The following is a 25,372-nucleotide window of genomic DNA, read 5'->3' as shown; positions in this document are numbered from 1 at the left end:
CAACTCTAAATATGAATACTAAGTGACCAATTCCATTCTTATTTTATATATATATACATCCCCCCTCTGACATCTGTACATTTATAATTCAGTGCACAGGGAACCCTGCTGAAATAAAACTCACTAGAACTGTGACACTAGCAGTCACCAGGCCACGCCCAGCCGTAGCCACGTGTTCTGCAAAGACTAGGACAGCTTCATGACCTTCCGCTTCCCGCCTTCTCAGCACAGCCCATTACATGAATATCCTCCAATGGTCGTCCAATTGGCTAAATATGGTCCATGATGGATAGACCTGTTAGCCAATAGGCACCACAGAACGAGAACGGCCTACACGGCGAGGCCAATCAGATGTCAGAGTGGGTGTGGCACACTATCGGTATGAGTAGTAGACTAGTGGGTTCGGCTCTCTTGCGTGAAACATGGCTCCCAGGGAAGGCACAGAACGGAGCGCAGTAATGGATGGGATCAGAGCCATCTTATTGGGGCCGCCGGGAGCCGGAAAGGGCACTCAGGTAAAGAACTGAGAACCAGCCATGCCACTATGCACGTTTTGCCTTCCGACATACTTCACGTCCTCTACCTGACACCAAGCGTGCTGGGCACCCGGAGGCTGTGGGTAGTGACGTGGAGGCCTGTGATTGGCTGTCGCGGTGTCCATAGACTTCAGTGCTCGTCGGTTCGTGGTCAGTGAAGCGCTTCTTCATAGGCGCAGTGTAGCGCCGCCTGTGGCTGGTCATGGTATCTCAGCCTGGTATATATCTATTAGATGTGACTGACCCCCATAACGGAATGCATTGCAGCAGCCTGCGGTGAATTTCAATGGAACCCTAAAAGGGAACTGTCTAAATAATATAGGGGTGATAGTTTCCTTTACAATAGTGACCACTCCTGAGGCTGTAAGTGGTCATGACTGGCTGCTGTTTATGGCAGCCTGTGAAGCATATAGAACAAGCCATGCACCATACCTATATATCTCTATTAGCGCCCTAATGTAAAGGGGCTGTCCAGCCTTTACAGAGCGATCCCATCAGTAGGGGTCCAACACTCCGCGCCCCTGCCGATGAGCTGTTTGAAGCCCCCATCAAGGATTCTCCTAAAATTGCTGGACAAAATAGTGCTGGATGCTGTGCTGTTCTTTTCTTCAGAAAAGGGAACGGTCCCCTGATGGAATCCTGAGGGGCACCTGGTATAGTTATTGGGGTCTGTCAGGCGCTGTTAGTTTCTGTCATGTGACAGACAGGGCTTCCATTATGTTTGTGGTCCTGCCTCTATAAGAGAGCAGAACAATGAAATGAATGCAACCTGAGGCTGATTTCACACTAGTGTTAAAGGGAACCTGTCACCGGGATTTGGGGTATAGAGCTGAGGTCATGGGCTCTTAGATGGCCACTAGCACATCCGCAATACCCAGTCCCCGTAGTCTGGGACCGGACTCATCTCAGGTTAATTTACATATGTATCAAATGTTTTTTTTTTTTTACACAATAAAAGCACACAGAGCTATGGGGACTGGGTATTGCGGATGTGCTAGCGGCCATCTAGCAACCCATGTCCTCAGCTCTATGCACAAAATCCCAGTGACAGGTTCCCTTTAATGTTTTCCGGTATTGAGATCCATCATAGGGTCTCAATACCGGAAAAAAAAAAACGCTTCCATTTTCTCCCTATTCATTGTCAATAGGGACAAAACGTAACTGAACAGAATGCTTCAAAATGCATTACCGCACCTTGTTTTATTCAGTTTCTACTGCAGCCATCAAGGCATGATGGGAGTTGTAGTTTTTGCAACGGCTGGAGAGCCACAAGTTGGTAAACATAGGTCTACAGTATTGTTAGACTCTAAAGCGCTGTAGTGAAATGAAAGCTGTGGGCAACAGTTTGAGGGAGATTTATCAGAATTGGTATAAAGGAGAACTGCCTTAGTTGCCCATAGCAACCAGATTCTACCTTTTGATTTTCCAAAGGAGCTCTAATAAAAGGTGGAATCTGATTGCTTTGGGCAACTAAGGCTACTTTCACACTAGCGTTCGGGTGTCCGCTCGTGCGCACCGTTTGAAGGGGCTCATGAGCGGCCCCGAACGCATCCGTCTGGCCCCAATGCATTCTCAGTGGAGGCGGATCCACTGAGAATGCATCCGCCTGCCAGCGTTCAGCCTCCGCTCCGCTCAGTGAGCGGACACCTGAACGCTGCTTGCACAGTCAATGGGGGCGGATCCGCTTGAAGATGACACCATATGGCTCAATCTTCAAGCGGATCCGTTCCCCATTGACTTACAATGTAAAGTCTGAACGGATCCGCTCAGACAACTTTCACACTTAGAAAATTTTCTAAGTTTTAATGCAGACGCATCCGTTCTGAACGGATGCGAACGTCTGCATTATCGGAGCGGATCCGTCTGATGAAACATCAGACGGATCCGCTCCGAACGCTAGTGTGAAAGTAGCCTAAGCTAGTTTTTTTTTACACCAGTTTTGATAAATTTCCCCCACCCCCCTTGTCTCTTAGGGTCCATTCACACGTCCGTAGTGCATTGCGGATCCGCAATACACCCGGCCGGCACCCCCATAGAAATGCCTATTCTTGTCCGGACAAGAATAGGATATGTTTTTTTTAATTTTTTTCTGGAGCTGAGGACCAGAATATTGGGGGCGCTCTCTGGAAATGCGGATGCGGAGAGCACTCCGCATCCATTCCGTCCCCATAGAGCAGGCATCCTCAAACTGCGGCCCTCCAGCTGTTGCAAAACTACAACTCCCAGCATACACGAACAGCTTACAGGTATCAGCCTACAGCAGGGCATTGTGGGAGTTGTAGTTTTACAACAGCTGGAGGGCCGCAGTTTGAGGATGCCTGCCATAGAGAATGAATAGGTCCGTTGCGGAACAAATGCGGACATGTGAATGGAGCCTTAGGCAGCACATGCAGGGGAGATCAGAGGCAGTGAGAAGCGGTGCCTCAGCAGCTACAGTCACATTAGTGTATAAAATACTCACCCATATTTTAAGTTGGATCATATGTACTAAGTTTGATTAAGATCCATCAAGGCACGTCAGAACTAACTTTCACTTTTATATACAAGTTCTAGATAAAATGCGGTCTGCATTCCAGTGTACATTCGAAGCATGGTCTCATACACAGTGGGGGTCATTTATCTAATGCTAGCATTTTACCAAAACCAACATTTGATACCCCTGCTCTTCCAATTTGTGATGAATTGCAGGCCTCATCCGCTGCCAGTCGGTGTGCCTAGATTGACATCTACTCCAGGCCCTGTCATTACCCCTGGAAACAGAAGTAAATATTGGTGAATTTGCTGGGGTTGATGACCCTGGGACGCCCCCACCAGCCCCTGCCTCTCTCCAGTGATGAGGACTGTGTAAAAACGTTTCCTGTGCCTAAATGTAGGTCCACGGACGTTCAAGAAGTTGCAAAAGTTTCGACTTTTTAATGTTGGTTTCTGGAGTGGTGCGTTTTGATAATGACCCCTAGTGGGGGTTTTTTTTTTTTTTTTAAAGCCACACTTTTTCTGCCAGTCTTTTTGAGCCAAAACTAGTCGTGGATTTTAAAAGAACATGGAATATAAAGGAAGGATTTATACTTCTTACTGGATCTACTTCCGGTTTGGCAAAAAATGCATTAAAAACTGCAGTGGCTTTAAAAAAAAAAAAAAAAAATGTCAAACCACCGAATGGGGTTTACCAGACAGCTGTAGATGATAATCATTCAATTCATCTAATCAGCAAAACTAGTGCTAGGAGCTGGCCTTAGTAGCCAATCGGGTTACACCTTTCATAATCTAGAAGGGCCTCCGAAGTACGAGAGCCGCCATGTGACTGGTTCCACTTTACCTCTGCCCTAGTTATGAAAAAATGGGTAAACGGAGAGTTTAAATGATGTAATCTGATGTGTACATTTTCCCAGGGCAGAGTTACAAGTGACTGTGCTTCTGGTCACCGGGCCAAATGTTTGCCCTGTAAATGATGTGACCTTCAGTCTGACTCTTCCTTCTCAGGTTGATGCACGTACTGCTGAGCATACTATTGTACAAAATCTACATTTTACCAAGACCACTTGAGACATTTATAGAGGGGAATGCTAACAGTTTTGGACTATTTCCAGGTGGGGTGTAAAACGAGCGATCCTCCGGTCCTCTATAAATGAGTTATTAATAGGCATTGGAATATGACTGCAAGGAACTGCTGTAAGAGATCTCATGTGCAACGTATCCTTCCATCATATCTGTGAATGGATTTGTCCTTTTCCAAAGTCCTCAACTGGACCAAAAACAACTTATTTTGTGAAGGACAGCCTTATGCATTAAAGGGGTTGTCTCACTTCAGCAAGTGGCATTTATCATGTAGAGAAAGTTAATGTCCTATTGTGATTGTCCATATTGTCTCCTCTGCTGGCTGGATTCATTGTTCCATCACATTACACACTAGTTGTCTCCATGGTTTCGACCACCCTGCAATCCAGCAGTGGTGGTCATGCTTGTACACTGTGATGGACTATGTGCACTCCCACAGTTCTGGCCACCAGAGTGGCCTGCACCTTTTCCTATAGTGTGCATGCACGACCACCACTGCTGGATTACAAGGTGGTCGTAACCTCAGGAAACAAGCAGTGCATAATATGATAGAAAAATGAATCCAGCCAGCACAGGAGGCAATATGGACAATCACAATACATTAGTAAGTGCCTTCATTAACTTTTTTTTCTACATGATAAATGCCATTTGCTGAAATGAGACAATCCCTTTAACTTCAATCTGCACGTCCACCACCTCTAGTAAATGCGTTTCAGATTTGCTATAGGCAGGTCCAATTAGTGGATTATACCCTTCAGGCTCATGCACACGACCCTTTGTCTGGTCCACATCCGATCTGCGTTTTTTTTTTCGCCACAGAAGATGCGGACAGTACACTCTGCTGTCCACATCTGCACATCCGTTCCGCAGCCCCGCAAAAAAGATAGAACATGTATTCTTGTCCATTTTGCGGACAGGCATAGGACATTTCTATGGAAGTGAAAAAGACACTGGCAGCATGCTCACGGCTCGATCTGCAAAAAAACCATACATTTGTTGCCTTTGGAATAGGAAAAATCTGCAGTATAAATTGACATGCTACAGATTATAAACCCGCAGTACTGCATTTTTATTTTTTATGCAGCGTGTGGATGAGAATTCAGAAATTCTCTTCCACTTTGCTGGTACTTTTGTTGTGCGTCAAATCTGCAGCATTGTAATCTGCGACTGCAAATCTGCAGCCATCCAGTCACACGTGAACCCAGCCTTGGGGTGCCCTCACACACGTAATTTTTCCCACAACAAAATCCACAACATAAAAGAAATCCCTTATGTTAGCCTGTGGGGATGTAGTGTCAATACCTGCATTCTGTTCTGCGGCGGAATTAACGATTCATTTTTTTAATTTGGCTTTAAAAATGCATAAAAAAACACTGTGTGTGGCAGCACCCTAAGGCCTATTGCACACGACCGTATGCCTTTTTCAGTGTTTTGCGGTCCGTTTTTCATGGATCCGTTGTTTTGTTTCCGTTGTGTTTCTGTTCCGTTTTTCCGTATGGCATATACAGTATACAGTAATTACATAGATAAAATTGGGCTGGGCATAACATTTTCAATAGATGGTTCAGCAAAGAACGGAAACGGAAGACATACGGATGCATTTCCGTATGTGTTCCGTTTTTTTGCGGTCCCATTGACTTGAATGGAGCCACGGATCGTGATTTGCGGGCAATAATAGGACATGTTCTATCTTTAAACAGAACGGAAATACGGAATGCATACGGAGTACATTTTTTTTGCGGAACCATTGAAATTAATGGTTCCGTATACGGAACGCAAAAAAAAAGCCAGTAAACGGGGAAAAAAACCGGTCGTGTGCAGGAGGCCTAAGGGTGTATTCGCATGCAGTAGATTTGAGTTAGGCCTCATGCACATGACTGTTGCCTGTTTTGCGGGTCACAAATTAGGGATCCCCAAAACATGGGCGCGTGCTTTCCGCATTTTGTGGAACAGAATGTCCAGCCCATAATAGAACAGTCCTATTCTTGTCGGTAATGCATAAAAGAATACAACATATTCTATGTTTTTTGCAGATGCCACAGAACGGACATATGGATGCAGATAGCACACGGTGTGCTGTCCGTATCTTTTGCGGCCCCCATTGAAGTGAATAGGTCCGTATCCAACCTGCAAAAAATGCGGGTCGGTTACTGACAAAAAATACGTTCATGTGCATGAACCCTTAGTTGGTGTTTGCAGAAACAACCATATTCAAAAGTTTGGTTTTCAGTCACAAAAATCTGGGCAACAAATATACGGTATCTTTAGGGTATGTCTACACTGGACTGAATGTCTGCGGATTTCACCAAATCTGATGCACATAAAGGTGAATGGCAACTGATTGTAGTCCTCCCAGTTCCGTGTCGGAGCTCCACATGTGCAGCCTCTTCCGGTTTTCGTATTACTAGTAAATGAGAAGTGAAGTGATTGCTTTGGTCACCGTACGTTTCTACTGGACACGTCTGTTACAACCCACTGAACTTCTGGTCCACCACTCTGAAATGATCATATAGCCCAGGTCTTACTTATAATGTGTCTTATTATAACCCTGTTTTTATGTTCCCAGGCTCCCAAACTGGCAGAAAAGTACTGTGTGTGTCACCTTGCTACAGGAGATATGTTAAGAGCCATGGTGGCTTCAGGGTCTGAGCTGGGCAAACGCTTGAAGGCCACAATGGACGCTGGGAAACTGGTCAGTATGTCCAGATCAGCTGTACACGTGCACACGTAATATGTAGAACGATTGCTGTATGATTTATTCTCTTCTGTTTTTAGGTCAGTGATGAAATGGTGGTAGAGCTGATTGAAAATAATCTTGATACACCCCAATGTAAAAAGGGATTCTTACTAGATGGATTTCCTCGCACTGTCAAGCAAGCAGAGATGGTAATTTTTATGCCTATTTGTATCCTCTGTATTAGGGCTCATTCACACGGCTGTAGGTGGGCCGTTCCGTGCATTGGGGACCGCAATATGCGGTCCCCAATGCACGGGCAACCTCCGTATGGCCACCGGGATGAATCCAGACCCATTCAACTTGAATGGGTCTGCATTCGTCCGTTCCACAAAAAGATAGAGCAAGTTCTATCTTTTTGCGGAACAGAACCCCACGGAAGCACTCCGTAGTGCTTACCTAGAGTTCCATGATTCCGTTGCTCCGGATTTGCGGACCCATTGAAGTGAATGGGTCTGCATCCATGATGCGGAATGCACACGGAATGGTGCCAGTGTATTGCGGATCCGCATATGCTGGCCGCAGTACAGCAACGGTCGTGTGAACGAGCCCTTCTATATAGGAAGTTGTGCATAGTATTGAAGCAATATACTGACTGGCAACATTTAAAGGGATTTTGTCAGTTCAGCAAATAGAATTTATCATGTAGAGAAAGTTAAAGGCTTTCTGTCACCAGAATGAACCCTATTAAGCTAGCTGACATTAGCGATGTGCTAATGTCAGCTGAACCGAACTATTCTATTCCTACTTTTATCTATGCCCCGGTTACTGCAGAAATATAACTTTTCTAATATGCTAATTAGCCTCTAGGTGCCCCTTCTCCTAGAGCAGGGGTACTCAACTGGCGGACCGCGGTCCAAATACGGACCGCGGCCGCCAGTTGTCCGGACCCCGGCCATCCTTCAGAGCGCTCCTCCTCTCCTGCACACTGTGTGTCACTGTCCTGCCGCGATCCTGCGCAGCCTAAGTTCCCTTCAGTAGCACAGCACAGTGGAGAAGGAAGGAGTCCCTCCCTCTCCACTGTGACGCGGCCGCCACTACCACCAATGGGGAGATAGCAGGGGAGGAGGAGGGGAGGAGCTGTCGCCACTGCGCCACCAATGAATGTAAAACATAAGTATAGGCAGCGGTATCACAGACCCGGCACGCAGGGCATGCGATACGCGGCAATTAACCCCTCAGGTGCCACAGATCGCATGCCCTGTTATTGAGGCCGGGTGCCGGGTCTGTTATACCGCTGCAGACAATTGTATGAAGGAGTTAAAGAGGACCTTTGGGGGGTCCAAAGAATATAAACTTAATAGCAGGCTGCATAGAGCGGCGCCCAGGGATCTAAGTGCACTTACTATTATTCCTGGGCGCCGCTCCGTTCGTCCTCTGTGGCCCCCGGTATTTTCAGCATTCAGAGGAAGGAGGAGGAGACGCCAGTGTCTCTCCTTCTCCCTGACAGCAGCGCTGTCCAATCACAGCACAGAGCTCAGAGCCAGGGAGTTTTTTTCTCCCTGTCTCTGAGCTCTGCGCTGTGATTGGACAGCGCTGCTCTCAGGGAGAAGGAGAGACACTGGCGTCTCCTCCTCCTTCCTCTGAATGCTGAAAATACCGGGGGCCACAGAGGACGAACGGAGCGGCGCCTAGGAATAATAGTAAGTGCACTTAGATCCCTGGGCGCCGCTCTATGCAGCCTGCTATTAAGTTCATATTCTTTGGACCCACCAAAGGTCCTCTTTTTAATTACATTCATTGGTGGCGCAGTGCTCCCCCCCCCCCCCCCAAAGCCTCTCCCCCCCCCCCCCCCCCCCATTATCACTGGCCACAAGTCTGTCCCCGTCCCCCCCTTCATTGTTATATGGTGGCCACAGGGTCCCATCCCCTCCAGTGGTGGCAGTGGCAGATTACACTGCTGGGGCTCAGATCGTTACCATGGCAGCCAGGACACTACTGAAGCCCTGGCTGCCATGTTCAGCTCCCTGCTGCTGTGTGCACAGAGCCCAGGGCAGCAGGGAGATGTGCGAGATCCTATTCACCCTGATAGAGATCTATCAGGGTGAATAGCACAAGGGATGAAAAGATCCAGGTTCTAGTCCCTAAGGGAAGAAATGGTTGTTAAATAAAAAGTAAAAAAAAACCACCAAAATACTAAAAGTTTAAATGGCCCCCTTCCCAGTTTTACATATAAAATGTACAAACAATAAAGAATAAACCTATTACATATCGCCACGTCCCAAAAAGTGTGAGCTATTAAAATATTAAAAAATATTCCCGCTCGGTGAAGGCCGTAACAGAAAAAAAAACCTCTAAACCACGCAATTCGCCATTTTTTGTCACCTTGTCCCCCAGAAGATGTCCCTGGCTGTGAGAGGCATGTGGTGCTGTTTTTTCCTATATGTAGTGCTGGCTCACTACTGGGACCTGCGTCTCATCTTCTCAAAGTCCTTTTTTTAAAAATTATATACATTTTAAATTTGGCGACTAATAAATGTAATTTGGCTCCTAAATTTTTTAGTTTAGGAGCCAATGGCTCCTGGTCATTTTTTGTCTGGAGCACTGCACATGTAGCGCTCCTCCTCCTCCTGCACACTCTGGTACGTGCAGGAGGCGGAGCTTACCGGCGCACTTCTTCCTGTCCCACTCCCCGAGCGCTGAGCGCAGTGAGACATGTGGCGCTCCTCCTCTCCTGCACACTCTGGTACGTGCAGGAGGAGGAGCTTACCGGCGCACTTCTTCCTGTCCCACTCCCAGAGTGCTGAGCGCAGTGAGACATGTAGCGCTCCTCCTCTCCTGCACACTCTGGTACGTGCAGGAGGAGGAGCTTACCGGCGCACTTCTTCCTGCCCGAGAGACGGCTCCCTCCACATGCAGGCACCAGCGCTTTCTCCCTCAGTGCGCTCACAGGTCCCTCCTCCTCTGCAGCAGCGGCAGCACGTAAGGGAGCTTCAAGCTGCTGGAGAGGGGAGGGACATCACCGCCGCCACCAATGAAATAAATGTCACATTTGGGAAGGAAGGGGGGCGTGGAGAGGGCTACAGAGAGGCGGGAACACGTCCCTGGCTGCAGGAAAGGACTCCAGTCAGTGTCCTGTTCCCATCTCTCCTGGGCCATCTTCTTTAAAATTAAAGGTAACCTGATTAAATAAAATGATTAAGCCCCATCAAACCATGATAGTTTTGTTCCGCATCCAATTCCCATTATTGGGGCATTGGATGCGGACCCCTTAGTTTCAATGGAGCGGAAAAAGATGCAGACAGCACACAGTGTGCCGTCTGCATCTCTTGTGGCCCCATTGTAATTAAGGGGCCGCATCCAATCCCCCAATAATGGGAATTGGATGCGGAACAAAACTATCATATGTCTGTTCCGTGGCTTGGGTTGCCACCCGGCCAGTAGTTCACCAGCAAGGCTGGTATTTTAGTTCCCTTGCCGGTGGCAGAATTTTCCTGTCAGGACTGTTAGGTTACTTTCACACTTGCGGCAGGACGGATCCGACAGGCTGTTCACCCTGTCAGATCCGTCCTGCCGCTATTTCGCCGGACTGCCACTCCCCATTGACTATAGCGGGAGTGGAGCTACGGTGCAGCATGGCAGTGCACGGCGTGAGGCCGCCAGACGGAAAAGTCGGACATGTAGTACTTTTAGTCTGGCGGCCTCTGCCCCCATCCCCATTATAGTCGATGGGCACAGAGCAGCGGCACGGCGAAGTAGTGGCAAGATGGATCTGACAGGATGAGCAGCCTGTCGGATCCGTCCTGCTGCAAGTGTGAAAGTACCCTTACTAATGAGCGCTTCCATCATGGAACGCCCATTAGTACAGCCTTTACCTCCCCGCTACTTGTGCTAGTAAAAAAAAAAAAAAAATGACGGTACCTCCATCTCCATTTGCTGACGCTGTGGAGAACACTCCCTGCTGACTAGAAGCTCAGGACAGGACCTACAAGACGTCATCACGTTGGAGCACCGGTCCTGAGCGTGCACTCAGCAGCGAATGTTCACCGCAGCCAGGTGAATGCAGAGAAGGGGGGCACTAATGGGGGCATTATTCTTACTGGGGGCACTAATGGGGACATTATTCTTACTGGGGGCATTATTCTTACTGGGGCACTAATGTGGCCATTACTAATTCTGGGACTTACCCGGGGCGCTCCACTATAACGTCAGAGCGCCCCACGCGCATGGATCACATGATCGCATGGCATCTGTACTGTTGGCGTTCAGCTCGGACCTTCACCTGACTGCAGACCCAGGTATGTGGACCTTTAATAAAACTAGTTGAGTACCCCTGTCCTAGAGGCTCCGTTCTCCCACCTATGGCCACGCCCTGCTACACTAGATTGACAGGGCCAGGCAGCGTTGGTATCCTACTGCCAGCCCTGTCTGCCGGGTAATTCTCGTGCCTGCGCAGTGCCGTTCAGTATTCGACGCAGTGAGTGAAGGGCGCTCGCTGGCTTCCTCACTGCGCCTGCCGAATACTGAACGGCGCGAGATTTCCCCAGCGCACAGGGCCGGCAGTTGGAGGTGAAGGCTGCCTGGCCCTGTCAATCTAGTGTAGCAGGGCGTGGCCAGAGGTGGGAGAACGGAGCCTCTAGGAGCAGGGGCAATTCCCCCCCCCTGCACCTAGAGGCTAATTAGCATATTAGAAAAGTTATATTTCAGGAGTAACGGGGGCATAGATACAAGTAGCAATAGGCTAGTTCGGTTCAGCTGACATTAGCACATAGCTAAATGTCAGCTAGCTTAATAGGGTTAATTCTGGTGACAGAAACCCTTTAAAACAAGCCACTTACTAATGTATAGTCCTTTTTAAGCTGGCCATACACATTAGATCTATGTTGGCCACTCCTGCCATCAGAGGTCGGGCTACATTTTTTTTTCTGGAACAGTAAAAATACTCCTCTTACCATCTCACTGTACAAAAGTTACAGTAATCCAAATAGTTAATACGAAGGTCTACATAACATTAAGGGGTTGCTATTTATGCAGGGAAACCATTACTAGTACTCTAGAACTGTCTTCCATGCATAAATAGCAAACTTAGACAATTTAAAATTTAGCTGAGGTCACTGTTGCGCTGACGGGGGGGTCGGCACCACTGAGGTCACTGTTGCGCTGACTGGGGGTCGGCACCACTGAGGTCACTGTTGCGCTGACTGGGGGTCGGCACCACTGAGGTCACTGTTGCGCTGGGGGGGGGGGGGGGCGGCACCACTGAGGTCACTGTTGCGCTGGGGGGGGGGGGGGGGTCGGCACCACTGAGGTCACTGTTGCGCTGACGGGGGGGGGGGGGGGGTCGGCACCACTGAGGTCACTGTTGCGCTGACGGGGGGGGTCGGCACCACTGAGGTCACTGTTGCGCTGACGGGGGGGGTCGGCACCACTGAGGTCACTGTTGCAGTGATTTTATGAGGTTTAAAGGGTTTGTCCTAAGATCCTGTCGTTAAAGAGGATCCCTCACCTCTCCGGATTTGTCTGTTTTGGAAATTACTTGCACCCCCCATGTAATAACAATCCTGGAGCATCTATTCTTATGACCTTATGTTGCAGCATTCCTCTTATTTCTGCTATTAGTTATGAATGATTTGCTAGCAGTTTGCAGTGAAGGTCCAGATGGGGGTGTTGCCGCACAGCCTGATATTATTCAATCAGTGCTGTCAACTGGTAACCCCCCGCTGGACCTTTATTGCAGACTACTAGCAATTTGTTCATAAGTTCTAGTAGGAATAATAGAGGAATGCTACAATATAGAGTTACAAGAATTGATTCCCCAGAATTGTTATTGCATGGGAAATGCAAGTCATTACTAAAACAGACATGTCCCCTTCAAGTACATGATCGCTGGGGGTCCCACCTTGGTTACCATGTTCTAATGTTCTCTGGGTCAAGTATGGATAGGTAAATAGTGTTGATCTTGGGACAATCCTTTTTAATTTTTGCTGCTGTTTCTGTGTCGCTGGTCACTGGGGTTTGCCATCCATCACATGGCCATTGCTGCCCACCAAAGTTGCGTCCTTGTAGATGAGCTCTCAGGTGGGTAAGTCTGTGCCACCGGGGCTGTTGGTAGACTCTGAAGAGACCTGAGGCACTGGCGGAGCAGGACACAGGCACAATGGATGGTGGTGGTGCCAAGGGCACAAGCGAAAGACGGGCACATACCTCTGGTGCCAGGTGCTCCCACCGCCACAGTCACCTGTTGTGGATCTGGATGACGTTATCATGCAGTGATAACCACTAGGGATCGACAGATTATCGGTTTTACCGATATTATCGGCCGATATTGAGGATTTTGATCGTTATCGGCATCTATTTTGCCGATATACCGATAATGTATTGGGAACACAGAACGCGCTGCCGTCAGCGGTCTGTGTTCCCTCCGCAGCACAGGGGAGAAGGAAGCAGTGTCTCCCTCCCCCTGTGCTGCCGCTGCCGCCAATGGCAGGAGAGGAGACAAGAGGAGGGGAGGGGCTGTGGCCACCGCTCCACCAATGAAGATAAGTCTTTCATTAATTCATATACAGGAGGCGGGAGCTGGCTGCAGAATCACATAGCCGGCTCCCGACCTCTATGAGCGGTAGCTGTGATCTGCGGTAGTTAACCCCTTAGGTGCCGCAGATCGCAGCTACCGCTCATAGAGGTCGGGAGCCGGCTATGTGATTCTGCAGCCAGCTCCCGCCTCCTGTATATGCAGTGCGCCCCCCAAGTCCCCCAGTATTAATCATTGGTCGCGCAGTGCGCCGACCCCCATCCCAATCCCAATAGTAAAAACATTGGTGGCGCAGTGCGCCCCCCCCCCCCCCCCCAGTATTAATCATTGGTGGCAGTGGCCACAGGATCCCCTCCTCCTCCGATCGGAGCCCCAGCAGTGTTCACACCTGCGTTCGGGTGTCCGCTCGTGAGCTCCGTTTGAGGGGGCTCACAAGCGGCCCCGAACGCATCCGTCCAGCCCTAATGCATTCTCAGTGGACGCGGATCCGCTGAGAATGCATCAGTCTGCCAGCGTTCAGCCTCCGATCAGCAAGCGGACACCCGAACGCTGCTTGCAGCGTTCGGGTGTCCGCCTGGCCGTGCGGAGGCAAGCGGATCCATCCAGACTTACAATGTAAGTCAATGGGGGCGGATCTGTTTGAAGATTGAGCCATATGGTGTCATCTTCAAACGGATCCGTCCCCCATTGACTTTCAATGTAAAGTCTGGACGGATCCGTTCAGGCTACTTTCAGACTTAGAATTTTTTTCAAACTATAATGCAGACGGATCCGTTCTGAACGGATACAAACGTCTGCATTATAGGAGCGGATCCGTCTGAGCAGACATCAGACGGACCCGCTCTGAACTGTAGTGTGAAAGTAGCCTTAGCCTGGGGCTCCGATCGGTTACCATGGCAGCCAGGATGCTATTGAAGCCCTGGCTGCCATGATAAGCTCCCTACTGCTGTGTGCACAGAGCACAGAGCAGCAGGGACAGTGTGAGCTCCTATTCACCCTGATAGAGATCTATCAGGGTGAATAGGACAAGGGTTCTAGTCCCTAAGGGGGCTAATAGTTAGTAAAAAAAAAAACACAAAAATATTAAGTATAAATGAAAGATTTACAAATAAAAAATAAAAAAAACACGTTAACAATAAACATATTAATTTTCAGCAGATTTGTGTAGGAAATTTTTTTGTTTTTTTTCTCAAAAGTAAAAATACCCAGAATATCGGTATAAATTATCGGCTATCGGCCTGAAAGTTCACAAATTATCGGTATCGGCCCTAAAAAATCAATATCGGTCGATCCCTAATAACCACCATTCTCACCTGTAGATCTAGGGTGCAGCAACCTTCGGCACTCCAGCTGCTGTGAAACTACAACATCCAGCATGCACACTTGCTCAGCTGTTCTTGTAACTCCTAAAGAAGTGAAAGGAGGATACTGGGAGTAGTAGTTTCAGAACAGCTGGAGTGCCGGAGGTTGCTGATCCCTGATCTAGAGGCTGTCATTTTATGTTGTGCTTGATCTTGCTATAAAGGGGAGTTAGGGCAATGGGTCATGGAAGACAGATAGTATGCCACCAGATAATGCCACAAAATTGCCACCACCGCTGTGGTTATTGGATTATACAGTCTTACAGCGAAGACTTCATACGCTTGGTGGAGGGACTGTATGTCCTGGAGGATGTAAATGGCCACATGCAGTCCTTGTGGCACCACGTGCCGCCATGCGGCGCCGCATTACAGAAGAAATCCTTATAGCACACAATATGTCTAGTTCAGCATCTGATGGAACATGCTGTAATGAATTATCCTTGATGGATTCATAGAAAAGCTGACAGGTGACATAGGTAGAGGTCTACCGGTGACAGGTCTGTCAGTTATGGAGGTTGTATGTCTCCTGTTGGTGTGTCCAGCGCTGGGACCCCCGCTGACTTCTATAAGCGGGAGTCTGAAGCGCTTAGCCACTTTTCCTCACTGCTGAGCGCGGTAGTGAAGACGGTCCCCTAGACCTTCTATTGAGGCCGTCTTCACTACCACACCCAGCAGGGAGGAGAGACAGCGCTCGGCTGAGCGCTTCAGACTCCTCATTATAGAGAAAAACAAGGCGCTCAGATCCGGGACCCCCACTAAATTTCACAGCAAGGCCACTTACCCCGCCAGTGACGATCGTGCGCCTCCTTCCTCACTTCAGAGTGGTGTGCCATAAGCTCCGGCAGCCTGCTCAAACTGACCAATAACAAAGCTCCTTACTGTAAGGAGCTTTGTGTTTGGTTGTTTCAGGCAGCAGCAGCATCTCTGCACTGCCTGTGCCGCTCACTGCGCTGATGAATGGCAGGGAAAAGTCTCTAAGGCGTTTCGGTGCGCCTTAGACTTTTTTTCAGGAAGTAAAATGGCCTGAACAGGCGTCTGACGCTTGTACAGGCGTTATTGCGACCTCTGCCTGCCATCCAACCTTGAATGTGTAGGTGATCTCCCAACTCTGCGGATGTGGGGGGGGGGGGGGGAAGATTGGGGATGTTGGATTTGGATAGAAGTGCCTGGCAGTGGCTTTCTCCCTTATTTTCAAGCATGCGTGTGTAAAGGATTGGGAGTCGAGAGAGATGTATGCCCAGTTCTAGTCTGAATAAATCTCAGGTGAGCAGGTTTTATAGGAGCCTGTTGTGATTGTGGAGGGAGAGCTATTGCTGCACCCTTTCTATGAATCACCAAAAATGTCAGAGGATCAACTAAGCGTGCTCTTATGGGGATGTTGGTAAAGGTAACGTCGGTTATCTAATATGTACGACCAATCTAAGGGCTTATGCACACAGCTGTAGTTTTGGCAAGAAATGCAGACCGCACAAAAATGTGTCTGTTCCGTAAGTCCGTTCCACGGCCCCGAAAAAACAAATAGAACATGTCCTGTTCTTGTCTGTTTTGCGGACAAGGATTGAACATTTCTGCAGGAGTAAAAAAGAAAAAAAGGGGGGCAGCATGCAGTCTGCACGAGCCCTGAGCTTGTTGTTATGGAACTTGGAATCATATAATAGCCTATTAATATGATCTGAAATTGTATATACCACTAGAGTGGTCAAGAAAGCAGATGTGATTACCACATGTTTTTTTTCCCCTAGAATAAGTTTTTTTTTTTTTGTTTTTTTTTGTTTGTTTTTTAACTGATGGCCATCAGTATCTGATGGTGGTCCGGGACCCTGCCAATCAGCTGTTTGAGAAGGCAGTGGTACTCTGCCTTCTCACAGCTTACTAAGCACAGTTCTGTACATTGTATAGTGGCCATGCTTGGTATCGCACTCAGCCCTATTCACTTGAATGGGGCTGAGCTGTACCTTGGCCACATGACACGCCACTGGCCTAGGAAAAGAAGAGAGAAGGTCGCTCACAGAAGCGCAGCTGCCTTCTCAAACAGCTGATCGGCAGGGGTCCAGGGTGTCAGACCCCCACTGATCAGATACTGAAAACCCCTTTAACTCTGACCATACAAATGAGATGTGTATCAGCCAAACCCAATGCCTTCAGCAGGTTCTGCTGACCATCTAATGCGGGGATCAGCAACCTCCAGCGCTTCAGCTGTTCTGAAATTACAACTGCTATAATCCTCCTTTCACTTCTATGGGAGTTACAGAAACAGCCGAGTAAGGGTCCATTCACACGTCCTCAATTTCGTTCCGCATTTTGCGGAACGGAATTGCGGACCCATTCATTTCTATAGGGCAGTACGATGTGCTGCCCGGGCACGGAATTGCGGACCTGCACTTCCGGGTCTGCAATTCCGTTCCTGAAAAAAATAGAACATGTCCTATTCTTGTCCGCAATTGCGGACAAGAACAGGCATATTCTATTAGTGCCGGCAAAATGCGGAACGCACATTGCCGCTGTCCGTGTTTTTCGGATCCGTGGATCCGCAAAACACGTTACGGATGTGTGAATGGACCTGAAGTGTACACGCTGGGAACTGTAATTTCACAGCAGCTAGAGTGCCAAGGGTTGCTGATCCCTGACATAGTGTATATTGGGCCTTCTGACTCTCCCCTGATGGCTGATGTCAGGAGAGATGAGGATTGGACATGTTAGATTTCAACTCCCTGATCCTTGCTAGCGGGGAAATAACCCCCTGCCAGAGGAATCTGGCAACTGCTTTCTCCCCTTTGTGTTCACTACATGCATTCATGGCTAAGCATGCATATGTATGGGAGGACCGGGAGAGAAACCAGTCTATCAGCTATCTTGTGTATGGCCAGCTTAATAAACTATACTATGCTGTATTAACTTTGGATGACAATGTTTCCCATTTTATATTGCAATAGCTTGATGGTCTTCTGGAAAAACGACAGGAAAATCTGGATTCAGTTATTGAATTTAGTGTGGATGACTCTTTGCTTGTACGCAGAATCTGTGGAAGGTAATGAATCCATTCATTATTTTAATTTTTTTAAACAGATGCAGTACCTTCCTTATTTTATTATTGATTTGGATACATTGCTCTTTTGCGAGAATTCTTTTCATTTTTCCTGAATCAGGTTGATCCACCCATCAAGTGGACGGTCATACCATGAGGAATTTAATCCTCCTAAAGAGCACATGAAAGATGATGTGAGTATGCAGCTATTTGCCCTGTCATCCAAAGTAAACGTATTACAGTGGTCAGCATTTCCGGAGGTCAGTTAGGAAACACTTACCCTCCTGATCACTACCCTGTCAGGAAACCCATTGAATAATTTTACACGGGCCAGTCGAGCAATTGAACAATCGGTTGTTCCCAATCATTGACCTGTGTAAAGATGCCCTAGGGAGAAAATGTTCTTCAGCCATTCACATTTTATGTACATCTAAAAACCATTATTGGCGTGCATCTATGTCCCATGTAAATTGGGAATGTACTCCTTACAATGTTATCTGTGAGGAGGGGGTTGAAGAAACAATTGCAAGAACCAATGTTCATTCAAATCCCCCTCAAATGAAAAAGATGATAAACAAGCACCAATTGACTTCCACTTGCTGGAAGCGCTCCATGTTATGGAGACTTGCATGCTGGAAACGCTCCATGGGAAAGAATATGCAGAGGTATCCTCCAAGGAGAACATCTCGCTAGCACCACCTTGTGGAAGTGACTTCCTATGACTCAAAATCTGACTTTTTACTACATCTTGGGATATGACAGAGGAATATCGCCAAGCCAAATATCTATCCATAGACATAGCCATATGAGGACTTGTTTTTGTGGGATAAATTGTAAGGGTATGTTCACACCGCTAAAATCTGATTCAGCAGCGGAAGACAGGCGTTTTCTGCTGCTGAATCCACATTCAAAACTCACCAACAGTTTCCCATTGACTTTAATGATAAAAACTCCACCTTGTGCCGTGTGTGTGTAAAAAGGTAGTTTTCTTTTTTCAGTAGCTGATTTGAAAACGCCTCTAAAAAGCCTCTCGTTATTTTCAGTGGGAGACAGCACCTGCTTTTTTTTTTTTTTTTTGTGGGTTTTCCAAATTCGTTGTTTGAACGTACCCTAATACGCTTGTAAAAACTCCTAAAACCTCCACCAAATTAGAAATCTGCCACCAAACGACCTATTTTCAGCTACTAATCTGCTATTGATTATTCTGCCATTTTTCCATCTGAACTTGGCCTCGGAGAACAGGGGCCAGAACAATTGAGGACAGTAGGTGTGTCTTGGACTACCACAGACTTCAAATAAGCAGTGTAGCCAAGCTCTAGTCACAGATCACAGCTATGTCTATCACTGAAATAATGTTCACGCCATCCATTCAGGGTTTAGTATAGTGCTACTGAATCTTGTATTAGTCAGCCTGAAATAAAGGCAACAGCAAAGATAACATATAGCAGCCAGCCACATAAAGGAACATTTGGGTTGATGTGACTCATTATTCCTTATGTTGCCATTATGGCCTCATGCACGCGACCGTTCGTTTTTTGCGGTCTGCAAAAAACGGAAGCCGCCCGCCTATGTAAAATAAATAATGGGTGCCACTTACTAACAAGAAATAAACTGAAAAGTGATCCAAAATTTGCTAAGTATATTTATAAAACTTAAAGGGCTTCTGTCACCCCACTAAACTTTTTTTTTTTTTTTTGGTTACTTTTAATCTCTATACTGCGATTTATGCATACATACTGTAATTAATCATTTTGGTTCAGCAGATTCTGTTAAAAACGTACTTTTAAAATATGCAAATTACCTTGTTACCAGCAAGTAGAGCGGCTACTTGCTGGTAGCAGCCGCATCCTCCTATCCTAAAGACGCCCCCTCCGCATGTTGATTGACATATTTTAAAAGTACGTTTTTAACAATCTGCTGAACCAAAATGATTAATTACAGTATGTATGCATAAATCGCAGTATAGGGATTAAAAGTAAACAAAAAAAACAAAACAAAAAAAAAAGTTTTGTGGGGTGACAGAAGCCCTTTAAAGGGGTTCTGCAGTTTGTTTAAACTGATCTATCCTCTGGATAGATCATCAGCATCTGACCGGTGGGGTCCGACACCCGGGACCCCCGCCGATCAGCTGTTTGAGAAGGCAGCGCCTCTCCAGGAGTGCCGCGGCCTTCTCGCTGTTTACCGCAGGCTCAGTGACGTCACGACTAGTATCAGTGGCCTGGGCGGGGCTAAGCTCTGTTCACTTGAATGGAGCTTAGCCCCTCCCAGGCCAGTTGATACTAGTCGTGACGTCACTAGGCCTGCGGTAAACAGTGAGAAGGACGCAGCACTACTGCCAGCGCCTCTGCCTTCTCAACTGGCTGATCGGCGGGAGTCCCGGGTGTCGGACCCCTGCCGGTCAGATGCTGATGATCTATCCAGAGGATAGATCACTTTAAACAAACTGCAGAACCCCTTTAACTTTTAATCCTATCTTCTAAAAGAGAGAGCCCTCGTGATACACAATAAATACACAAATGATAACAAAAACAAGAAGCTTCTGTCAGAATAAATAGTCACAAAATTTGTCCACAATAGAGACGAGAAGCTTTTAAAGTAGTACAAGTAAAAGTGCTCAGCGGCACTTGAGATAACTCAGTTGTATGGTACCAGGACGTCTGGATTCTCCCAGCAGGCAAAATAAGAGTGTCCGTGCGGAGAAGAGAGGGAATGGTTATAAACCAAAGATGGACGGGGACTACATGCTATATGGCCCTATAATGGGGGTGCTATTCTGGCCCTGATAGCCTAACCACAGAGCACCCGCTCTGATGAGGGCGACCCTGTCCGGAACCTTTCCCTAAATGAACTGGCCCTAGTTTGCCCTATAACCGTTAATCCCTACATGCATGTCTCGCTATCAAAAAGTCTCATCAGGGGAAACAAAAGGTGGGCATAGTATGAAAAATACATGAGAAAATGCTATTAAACAGCGGTGCAGAGTAGGAGATTCTAGTAATGCACCTATATGCTGCAAAAAATTCTAGAACCAATCCTATGATATGGCTGAGGTTTATGCTGCACTTAGAAAGAGAGCAGCGCCTATTATATTGTGCAGTTCCAAAAAAGTGCTGGTGAGGGGGGTGGTGGCATTAGATGAGTGCCCCACTCCTCCTGAACATGGACCTGATGCTACCCACAGGCTGTGTTTTGGCCTACTTACTAAGGTAATAACACCATGTGCCTCACATTAATAGTAAGTGACCCAGTTAAGTACCTCCCACATTAACCCCATGTTGCCCAATATGGTATTTGATTATTTACTTTTAAAGTTACTTACTATTAAAGGGGTTGGCCAGTTTATATTACTAGCTGCACATTTGCTGCTAAAAGCACATGCTTGCAGCTAGTACTAAGCATTATTAAACTGATGTCAGGTTTAAGCCCTTCCCGACATGTCAGGTCTTTAAAGATGGCACCCGTTCCAGAGCGAAACACGTGCCATAGCTACTGGGTGTCGGCTGTTTCACACAGCAGACACCCAGGGCTAATGTCTGCAAATGGTGGATGTTTAACCCCTCAGATGCCATTGTCAAATGGGACCATGGCATCTGAAAGGCAAAGAGCCCAGAAGTGTGCACTTTCCAGACAGGAACGCCTCCCCCTGGCTGAGATCGCAGAAGGTGTTCCATTGAGTAATACGTCAAAGCCTGTACTAGTCTTCTAGGTCTATTACTGGTATATACGGTACTAATGCAGGCCTGCAAGTGGCAGCACTGCATTGGAATATACTGATTATTTTATGCACTTATATAGCGCTGCTATATTCCACAGCGCTTTACAGACCTTAGCATCAAGCTGTCCCCAGTGGGGCTCACAATCTAAGGTCCCTATCAGTATGTCTTTGTAGTGCGGAAGGAAACCAGAGAAAACCCACGCAAACACTGGGAGAAAATACAAACTCCATGCAGATGTTGTCCTTGGTCGGATTCGAACCTAGGACTCCAGCACTGCAAGTCACCAGTGCTAGCCATTGTATATTGTAATGTTTAAAATTCCTTTATTTTGTACAAATTGCAATCTAATGATTCTGTGTTGTAGTCCACATGGGGGCTCAAAAAAAGTAAAAAAATATGAATTCAAATTGCCCCCTTTCCCCAAAATTAAAAAAATCATAGGCATCACTGCAACTAAAAACGCCTGTAATCTTAAAATATTTTTAAAAATTATCCTATATGGTGAATAGCATAACGGGGCGGGGGGGAAATCAATATGGACAATTTATCGCTTCTCAAGAAAAAAAGAATAAAACTGATCTAAAAGTCATACACATAAAATGGTGTCAAAAACGACAGATCATCCTGCAAAAAAACGAGCCCTCACACAGCTCCTTAGACATAACCATAAAAAAGTTATGGGGGTCAAAATTTGGCGATGAAAAGAAAAACTATATAAATGTGGTATTGTTAATTCTCTGGGTCAGAACGGTAAGGGAACTAAAAAAAAAAAAAAAAACATGAAACTGTGGCGGAATTGTTTGTGTTTTTTTTCTCCCAGTTCCACCACATCTGGATTTTTTTTTTTTTCCAACTACCTCATATGCAATATTAAATAGTGCAAAAAAACAAGCTCTTATATGGCTGTGTGAACGGAAAACTAAAGTTATGGCTCTGGGAAGGCAGGGAGTAAAAAGCTAAAACGGGAAATCACCATGTCAGGAAGAGGTTAATATAATTAGTCCTTGTTTACACACAGGTCTCCTGACCTGCGTGCCACTGCTGATGGAGGATCCCGTTCATCAGTGGCCACTATTCACTTACACCGGGTAATCTAGCGCATGCGCGGTTTGTGGCTGAAACAGTAGTCTTCCAGCAAAATCAAGCAGCTGGATGTGTACAATCGATTGGAAAAGCACAGAGAATATATCTCATTTATACCTCCAAAGTATCTTTTTGGTATTGAGAATCGTGATACTACACTTGGTATCAGAATCTAAGTCCAAATTCTGGTATTGCTGCATTCTAAATTCCCATCTGTCAAGCCTTACCTATCAATTGGATTCCCATCTGCTCCACAGGTGACTGGTGAACCATTGATCAAACGCTCCGATGACAACGAGACTACTCTGAAATCTCGACTGGAGGCCTATCACACTATGACTGCACCATTGGTGGACTACTATCAAAAACATGGAATCCACACGGCGGTGGATGCTTCACAATCTCCAGACGTTGTGTTTGCAAGCATCTTGGCAGCTTTCTCCAAAGCACGCAGTAAAGACCTTGTTATATTTCTGTGATAATCCTATGGAAAGAGTAAAGCTAATTTATGTGCTGGTGATAAAGTATGATGGAGTTGGTTGTTAAAGTGACCTTTTTGGATATCGGCTGATGTGATTTAATGGGTTTTTTTCAGGGGCTCAGTATTGATGGCTTGTTCTCAAGCTGTGCTTATATTGCCCAGTCTCTTGAACGGTACTAAGCTGCATCTAGTCCACATGACCAATGAATGTGATGTCACTATCCTACGTAGAAGCCTCATCAAACAGCTGATCAGATGTGGTGGTGGGATTTGAACCTCTACTGCTCAGATATTGATGACCTATCTTAATATTGATTACTCCTCAAAAAAACTCCTTTTAAGCATAGAGTTACTGTGACTGCTTGTGTCTGCAATGGTCAATGACTTTTACTATCCTTTCTAATAAAAAGTCTTGTAAAATAATGATTTATAGATGTTTCTGAATGCAAAAATTGTGTCTTTCCTCTCAGCTTCCTGTATGTTGCTGGCTTTTTTTTTTTTTTTTTGTGGTGCACTTTCTTCGTCTTTTCACTTTATTTTTTTTATTAATTTTGGCCTATATTCCAATTCATTTTTTTATGTTTTCATTCATTTCAGTTCACTGATTCCCAGCCATCCCAGGAGTGTGTTGTCTACAAGCCTGTGCACAAGAGTAGGGCACTGCATATAAAAACTGAGGACTGAGTAGACTCGCCAATTCCTCTGCTGCTGTTTTGTCTCTATGCCCAAAATTTACTGGGTTCATCTCCATGTCTTAAAGCTTTTAATTCTGCGGAAGCTAGAGTATGTCTGACCTCATTGACGAGGTGTGTGACTATGAGCAATGTCTGTGTTCTCAGGTACAAAGAGCTGTCCTAGATCTGTTGGGAAACCATTTTGTATTGATTAAAATCCACATTTGAACTAACCAATGATGAAACAAATTCTGGTGACAAATTTAGGTTTTTCTCTCTTTCTCTCCATGGAATGCCTATGATGGCAAAACTAGAACTGTGACTGCTATCAGATGCACTAACAATCTCTGCTTAAAGAACAAGTTTAAATGAACAACCAAGGTGTCATAGAATGACCTCCACTTTTTTCGAAAAAAATACATTTGGCCCTTATTGGACAGTTTGCTTCATTCTACTCGTGATCCTTTTTATCTGTCAGTGCAGATCCACACAAGTGCCTTATATTAAGAACATAGCAATAAACTGTGTACAGGACTCAACTTTGATTTTCTTATTCTGGTTATTAGTAGTCAACTTATCTCTTGGCAGTAGTTGCATTTGTATCAATTGTGGGGGTATGTCAGAAAGTGGCATGTGAAGAAGCTGCATCCACCATATGCCTAATCTCATACTGGTGTGGATAACTGAAATGGCAAATCAATCCCTTTTAGGGTGGGAAATAATTCCCTTTGATCATGGTATGGACCATGGCGGTCAAAAGTTTAAGTCTGGATCAGAGCAAGAGCCTGCACTAAGAATCACAGTTTTTACAAACGGTCAATTCTTAGTGCAGAAATGCGCTACACCGCCACTGACATCAGCATTGCATTCTACGGTGGATTTGGTTTGATCCTGTAGAACTCCTCGTGGGAAGGTCTGATTCTTGTGGCTGGAACCCAGACACTAATGTGGCTATATTATGACCCCACATGAATGCCAACATTGGTCTCCGGTGATTCAGTTTTCACAGTGCTGCAAATTTTAAAGCAATATTTTATGCAGTACACTATACATTTTTTCCATTAACCCCTATAAATACTCGCCACATAGAAAATCTTTATTGTTACAAAAACAACATATTGATGAAAAACATATATGTACGTGGCAATACAGACACAGGAATGAATAAAGACTACGATAGCATGTTTATACAATAAATGTAGTAACTCCTAACGAGTACCAAGGGGGTGAAACCCCAATAAATCATTGTAAAGTGCATTAAAACAGATGTAAACATAGGAGATATAGCTGCCCAGTATATACAAACCAGATAGTCCTGACCCCAACGCGCGTTTTGCTGTCGCTTCCTCAGGGGATGTATATACCGGGGAGCTATCTCTCCTATGTTTACCTCTGTTTTAATGCACTTTACAATGATTTATTGGGGGTTTTATCCCCTTGGTACTCGTTACTACATTTATTGTATAAACATGCTAACTCCTATCGTAGTCTTTATTCATTCCTGTGTCTGTATTGCCACGTACATATGTCTTTTATCAATATGTTGTTTTTGTAACAAAGATTTTCTATCTTATATTCGATGCGGCTGTGGTGAGTATTTATAAGGGTTTATGGTTCAATTTTAACCTCACAGCCATTACCCTTATGGGCTAGTTTTCTCTATTGGTGTTGTGGACATTTTTTCCATTGCTGTTTGTAAAACTCCAGTAGTAAGGGTAAGGACACATGAACATGT

At 46.1% G+C, this 25,372-nt stretch overlaps 1 protein-coding gene across 2 annotated transcripts; it reads left to right on the top strand.

Annotated features, from left to right (window-relative positions):
* Window positions 1–371: 371 nt before the first annotated feature.
* Window positions 372–24,176, top strand: AK2 (adenylate kinase 2). 2 transcript variants are annotated; one of them, XM_040424595.1, is made up of 7 exons: window positions 372–515; window positions 6,658–6,783; window positions 6,867–6,977; window positions 17,592–17,686; window positions 17,805–17,877; window positions 22,740–22,935; window positions 23,561–24,176. In XM_040424595.1, exons 1-7 carry the CDS (start codon window positions 423–425, stop codon window positions 23,566–23,568), a joined length of 702 nt encoding a protein of 233 aa, XP_040280529.1. In that variant the 5' UTR covers window positions 372–422; the 3' UTR covers window positions 23,569–24,176. The 2 variants fall into 2 exon arrangements, with proteins under 2 accessions (XP_040280529.1, XP_040280528.1); XM_040424594.1 differs by lacking the exon at window positions 23,561–24,176 and having other exon boundaries at window positions 22,740–23,386.
* The last annotated feature ends 1,196 nt before the right edge of the window (window positions 24,177–25,372 follow it).

This window comes from Bufo bufo, chromosome 3 (genome assembly GCF_905171765.1).
Source record: "Bufo bufo chromosome 3, aBufBuf1.1, whole genome shotgun sequence".
Classification (NCBI taxonomy): Eukaryota; Metazoa; Chordata; class Amphibia; order Anura; family Bufonidae; genus Bufo; species Bufo bufo.
The sequence above is the reverse complement of the archived record's forward strand: the minus strand, read 5'-3'. Positions and strand labels throughout refer to the sequence as shown.